This window comes from Propithecus coquereli, unplaced genomic scaffold, assembly GCF_000956105.1.
Source record: "Propithecus coquereli isolate 6110/MARCELLA unplaced genomic scaffold, Pcoq_1.0 Scaffold27, whole genome shotgun sequence".
Classification (NCBI taxonomy): Eukaryota; Metazoa; Chordata; class Mammalia; order Primates; family Indriidae; genus Propithecus; species Propithecus coquereli.
Genome location: NW_012148285.1, coordinates 866,661 through 873,151, shown reverse-complemented (window position 1 = coordinate 873,151; position 6,491 = coordinate 866,661). Strand labels below are relative to the sequence as shown.

General features: G+C 62.2%; 1 protein-coding gene across 1 annotated transcript; it reads right to left on the bottom strand.

Moving 5' to 3' along the window:
* Positions 1-2,308: 2,308 nt before the first annotated feature.
* On the bottom strand, positions 2,309-5,667 carry NPW (neuropeptide W). The gene is made up of 3 exons (XM_012647500.1): positions 5,622-5,667; positions 2,639-3,233; positions 2,309-2,429 (listed from the first exon to the last, which is right to left on the bottom strand). The coding sequence occupies exons 1-3, from the start codon at positions 5,665-5,667 to the stop codon at positions 2,309-2,311; spliced, it is 762 nt and encodes a 253-aa protein (XP_012502954.1).
* Positions 5,668-6,491: the final 824 nt, after the last annotated feature.

The window sequence follows — 6,491 nt, the reverse complement described above, 5'->3', positions numbered from 1 at the left end:
GGGTGGAGCCGCGAATCCGACGCCCCAGTAGCGTTCCGGAGCTTCCCGGGCCGGCGCCGCCTCCGGGTGGGCGTTAATGGCCCGGACCTCGCCGAGGCCTCCTCCCGCAGCCTACCCCGAGTTCCCAGGCTCGGAACGGACAGGCGGGGCCCGCGCGACGGAAGGAGGGAGGAGACCAACAGAGACCAGAGGTGGGAGGGGGACAGAAGGGGAGAAATGGCGAGCACCCGGCCGTACGAGGAGGAGGAGGGGCAGGAACCCCCAGCGGAGAAGGGCGCGCCCTGCCCGCGCTGCCCGCACTGGCTCCGCCCCCGAGCGGGGGGCCTCTGCTCCTTGGCCACGCCCACCGCCCGCTCCGTGCCCCGCCCATCGTTGGAGGCGCTGGTCGGCGGCCGTCGCAGGGAACAGCGGCTGCGCAGCGCCACCTGGCTGGAGTTGCTGGGGTTGTGTAGTCCAAGGAGCTGCCCCGGGCCCCGCCCCTCCGGCTACGACCTGATCCAGTCCCGCGGGGTGGGGATTGAGGTGAGGCGGGAGCCCCAAGGGCATGGGGGGAGTGGTAGGCCGAGGGCAAAAGCCCGGCCTCTGCAGAGACCCTAATCGGCTCTGCCCCCCTACCTTGGACCTGGCACCAACCTCTCTGGGCAGGGGTACCTCCCAGCAACATGAAATCTAGGCCCTTCAAAAAGTGTCCCAGCACTTGTGACCAAACATTTGAGGACCACTTGGCACCCGGTGCTGGCAAGCACTGGGGAAGCATCGCTGAGACCTTGGGAAACAGGGCTTCGTGCACCTCGGCCTGAGCTAGGGCAGCCCAAGGAGGGGCATTTGGGTAGGTGTCCTTCAGGGTGGGAGCTCCTGGGCTGTCCCGGAATCTACCTAGGGCTCCTGCAGGCTGAGGCGGGAGGGAGGGGGCGATGGGAGGGGGGACAGGGTCAGCCCTGTGGCCCAGCCCCAGGGCCTGGATACTGTCCCATAGGCAGAGGGGAGCGCTTGAGGAATTGTGCATTTGGGGATGACAAAATCAGGACATCCATGTTCCTAAAGGTCAGGTTCCGTGAGGAGCAGGGCAGGAGTGGGGGAGGAGTGAGCTTGGAGGGAGGAGAACAGGTCGACCCAAGAGGTCCGTGCCTACTTCTTCCTCCAGTGCAGAACCTGGGAGAGGGCTGGGTGGACTCAAGGTAAATGCATTTAGGGGTCCATGGAATGGGTGGAGGAAACAGGAGCATTCTCACTTGGGGTCAGCTAGGGAGAAGGATGCACCCAGGAGATCAAAAGGAATGGCCAGCAAGGGACGAAGGGCGGCAGCGTGGAAGCTGGCTCCACAGGGGCCCCTCTGGGACCGCCCTTCCTCCAGCCCTTGCTCGGTGGCCCCAAGGGGAGACCGTGCAACAGGCCAAGGAAGGGCTCCAAGGGCAGATGGCACCAGGGCACATGACCCTGGCAGTTTGAGGTCCAGGCCAGTCATAGGAGTGAGAAGCCCATTAAAGAGCGTTGGAGAGAGAGCAGTAGAGTGAGGGGAACCGGAGGGGTCCGTGAGGGAAGGCCGTAGCATTCAAGATGGCACAGCATGTGCATTCGTGGCTGGAGCCAAGGCCCGGAAATGCAGAGGGTATGAGGTGGAGGGGCTCCTGGGGAAGGGAGGGGGCAGCTGTGGACAGGAGGAGGGCATGGCATGAAGAAGGGGGGCCCTACCTCTTCTCCAGAAGCACTTGGCTGAGCGGAGGGAGGGGGCTCAAAGAGATACAGGTTTGAAATGAATGCTGAGAGATGGGGGAAAGGGGGAAGTCCACAGTGGGGAGGGGGACACTCTCCCCAGCCTGGCCAGAGGGCATGGGGGGGCACCCTGGGGAGGTCCTAGGAGGCTGGGTTGAGGAATCCCGGCTTTTCCCCTTCTGTACAGCTGGGTGGATGGAGGCAGGGCCCAGGGTCTGTCCAGCCCCTCCCCTCAAGGAGTCCCTGGGGTCGTCAAGCCTAGGTCCCGGTCTAACAGCCTACCCCAAACAGGAGAGTGAGGCTTTGGCTGAAGCGACCAGACCCAGCAGCATCTCGTCTCTGCCTCGCTCCCCTCTTCTGCCCCCAGGGACATGCGGATGGCTGCGCCGTGGCGCGGTCCGCGAGGGCCCCTGACATTTGCCAGGGCGTGGGCGCGGCTTGCTTGCGCCCCGAAGCGAGATGGCAAAGTACACATCGCGGAGGAAAAGGGTCACACGCGGGGGCGCAGGAATCAGGCGGATTTTATTGACCAGAAGGCCGTCCTGGCCGGAGCTTCGACCTGCGCGCCTGGGAAGCTGCAGCGACTCCTCCGGGGTCAGGCGCGGGGGCGCGGCGGGTAGGGGAAGCTCTCAGGGCGACCCTGCGGCCAGGCGGGGCCGGCGAAGGCGGTTTGCTGCAGCGGCCATGGCTGGGCGGGAGACGTGTCTCCGAAGGCTCTAGAAAGAACAGAGCAGGTCCATGGGGAGGGGGCCGTGCGCACCCCACTGCTGCTCGGGCCGCTAGGGTAGAGGCTACCCTTCTCAGCGACACGTGAAGGACAGAGGGGCCGGAGGGTGGTCCCTGGACGCGTGGACGTGCGCTCTGGGCTCGGACCCTGGAGATCCCTGCCCGCCGCCAACGCGGCCTCCTCCCTCCCCTCGCGTACCTGGCCCGCTCTGCGAAGGTCCAGGAGTGGGGGCCCAACCGCGGCTCCGGTTCCAGGGCGCGCGGGCTCCGGGGCGCACGGACGGGGAGCCCAGCCGGGGAGCTCCCGCGTCGCGTGTCCCACGGCTCCTGAGGCGCCGCGGGAAGCAGGAGGAGAGCATCGCGGGCGGCGGGCCGCGGGGAGAGGGCGTCCCAGGCGCGGGGCCCGGCGGCCGCGGGCAGCGCGCGGCGCCACAGGTAGGGCGAGCGACGCAGCCCCATGAGCAGGCCGGCGGCGCGGCCCACCGTGTGGTAGCGGGGACTTGCCACGTGCTTGTACCAGGCGCCGGCCGGTGGCAGCAGGAGCGGGAGCAGCAGCAGCGCGAGCAGCGGCCGGCTCGCAGGAGCCCCCCGTAACCCCGGGTCCCGCGCCAGGGCGTTCACGTCGACGGCCGCCCGGCGGGGCGGGCCAGGAACCGGCTCGGCTGGGTCTGGGCGCGCCCCGGAATTGGGGCGTCGGGGAGCCGGAGCGCGGGAGGCTGGAGGTGAGCAGTGGTCCCCGCGGGTCCAGCTATAACCGCTTGGTGGCCCCGCCCCGCGCGCCCCCGCAGTACCCGCTGGGATCCACACGGGTGGGGGCAGCGATGGAGAAGAGGGAGCGCGGGCTGGGCGGCGGGGACGCGGTTCCGGAGCACCTCACTGAGTGGGCTTCGCCAGAGCTGGTCTTGAGCTCCCCTGGGGGCGCCGCCGCTTCCTGTCCGCCTCCTCCGGCAGCGGTGCAACTACCAGGAATGCAGCTTGGGACCGTGAGCCTCCGGGCCCAAGCATGGGGGTAGGGACCAGGGGACGCCCCTCAGCCAGACCGCTGCAGATGGGGCCCGGGCAGAGCAAAGCCCGAAGGCTGGCAGAGTCCCAGTGGGGTGACGCAGGAGAGCTGATTGGGAAGCCCTGGGCACCATCAAGACCATTCTGTGCGGCTCCTCCCCTGAAGGCTGTCCCTTGTCATTGCCTAACACAGCTCTCAGGTCTGTCCCCACACCTGGCGTGTCCTGCCACCCCTAGCTTCTCCCACCGAGCCCTTTCCTGGCTGCAGCCGGATGGAGGCTTGGAAACCTCAAGCTGGCCACACAGCTTTCCCCGAGGCGAATGGTTCTCCAGCCCCTCCTCACATCTGGACCCAGGCAGGGGAGGAGAAGACCCTGCAACCTCCAGCGCCTCCTCTGGTCACAGTTCCCTCCCCCCAAACACTTTCTCAGCCAGTCTCAATTTTTTGTGTGAACCGACAACCTGTGATTTTGCTGCCTCTGTCTCCATGCCTAGAACATCCTTCCCTCCTTTGCAACTTTGCAAACTTCTATGTATCAGGACTCTGCTTAAATGGCCCTGGTCTGACCAGTCCCGCTGAGTATTCCTCTGGCCCTGCCTAGGCTTAACATCCCCCACCCAGAGGGCAGACTCTCAGCAGGTGCAAATTTTATTTCGAGGATGAATCCAGCCCTCAAAATAATCGGGCTTCCCCTCCCACAGCAACCACACCATTCATGGGCCACCCTCCAGGTCCCAGACACTGGGGACCTTGTTTTGGATCATCACAAAATGTCTTATTTTGATCTCCAGAAAGTGCCATGGGGTGGGACTAAGAGAAATGAGAAAACTAAGGCCCGGGAAGAATTGGCTTGTCCCAGATCATCTGCTGGATAAGTGGGGGGAGAGGGTGAGATACATCCTAGACCCCCTAACCAAGCCTTGGTTTAGGGGAATGAGGGATCCAGGTTGAGAGGGGCGGAGGAAGGCACCTGGGTGGGTCTCGTGGTCCCTGGGGAGGTTTAGAAGCAGCAGCCATCCCCTCGAAGGCCACACAGAAGTGGGGAGAAGTTGGCCCTGGGGCCTGGTGGCCAGGTTCCAATCTGACCCAGGCTTGACAGTGGTAGGTGCAGGGGAGAGGGTAAGTTCCTCAACCTCTCCTGCCTCAGTTTCCTCATTTGTAAACTGGAGGTAGTAATAGTGGCCACTTCATCATCTTGTTGTGAGCATTGATGATCCAGTCTTGGGTCTTGGAACTGTGCCTGGCAGCCAGTAGGCAGTCAATAAATGTCTGCAGCTGGGAGCTATTGTTGCTGTCCCAGAGGCTGAGCAACCCCCCAACCTGTCAGTGAAGACACTTTGATGGGGGGGCAGGGTAGGGATGCAGAGGGAGCTGTTACCATGCCTGAAGGACCACAGGGACCAGGGGGCTGCTGCGGCAGAAAGCTATCCCCCACCGCCCCCATGGCGCTCCCCTGGGGCCCCTTGTCCTGGAGAGCCACCTGGAGTGTGCAGTGGGCGGGCAGAACGGCACGACACAGCATGGGGGTCCCCTGCCAAGGGGACGTGGGCGCTCCTGGAACCCTGGGGAACTACAGTCCAGCCCAGGGAGGGTCTAGGGCGCCCCCAGGAGGTGGCCCAGGGAACTTAGGTGGGAGCCAGTCCCTCAATATGGAAACTGATCAACAATGGTCTATGCCAGGACCAGATCCCTGTGACAGTTAGAAGTGGGAGTAGAGCTACAGGAGCAGCATAGATGAACCTGAAAAATGCAGTGTGGGACAAAGAAGAGAACACCCTGCAGCATGACAGGTTCAGTGTGCTACCATTTTGTGAAGTTTAAATGCCAGCAATGGATTCCTCTGTCTTGTTTATTGCTGCAGCCCAAGGGGGTGAAAATATCGGGATGTACAGAGAGATGTAGGCCACGTGGGAACAAAGGGCTGGGCGCAGTGTCTGCTGGGTGGGCGTGTGCAGAAGGCATGGCAGGGTGAGCCCAGGGCTGGGTAAGAGGAGGGAAACCCATAATCGCTTGAGGGTTCCTGGGGGTTCCCAGTTCAGGGTGCAGAGGAGGGGCCCCACCCAGCCCAGTGCCCAGGGGGCCTGGTGACTAAGGCTCTGCCTCCCCCACCAGGGGCCTGGAGCCAAAGCTCCACGAGAGAGGAGGTGATGACCCTAGTAGCCCAGGAGAGCTGACTCACCTCTCATGCCCCCCGCAGAGTAGTCCCTCATAGAGTGGCTGATCATGGCTGGGTGTGTTTGCTCAGGGCCGGGACCGGACCACGTCTGCCCCAGCGCTGAGCCGGGCCCACAACAGGAACTGGAACTCCCCCACAAGGATGAGGTGAATGAGCAACTCTCTCTGTTCTGTCATTTTTTTTAATTTTTAATTTTATCAGGGTAATATGCATTATAAATCAAATGCTACTATAAGAGAAAAAAAGCTGTCCCTGGCCACTCTTTCACAACCTGGTCCTGCTCTCCAGAGGCAACTGCTTCCAACTCTTTTAGCTGTTTCTTTAGTATTTATTTCCATATTTTCAATCATAAGCTTAACTGCTATTTTTTAAATGGTGGTCTTTTTAAGGAGGCATGACATACTTTAAGTGAAGTGTGCATATCTCAACATTCACGTTTGTTATCTCCGTATACAGCTGCACCTGCAAGCTCAAAGCCCAGAGCAGATAGAGGAGATTTCCAGCTTCCCGGGGGGCTCCCGCTGCCCCTCCCTGGCTAGTGCGGCCAGCAGGCACATCTACCACCTCAGGGCGGAAGTTCGCAGGCTCAGCGCCACTGGCACCAGTGGAGGCTGTCCTTGCATGCAAGACGCTTAGCAGCATCCCTGGCCTTCACCCACTTTGGTAGACAGAATAATAGCCCCGCAAAGATGGTCACCCTCTCATCCCTGCAACCCTTGAATATGCTACGTGGTAAGGGAGAATGAGGCTGCAGTTGAAATTAACGTTGCTAATTAGCTGACCTTACTAGAAGCTGGTTAGCCTCAACTATCTAGGTGGGCCCAACGTAACACGAGGGCTCTTAAGTGTGGAAGAGGGAGGCCAAGGCAAGGG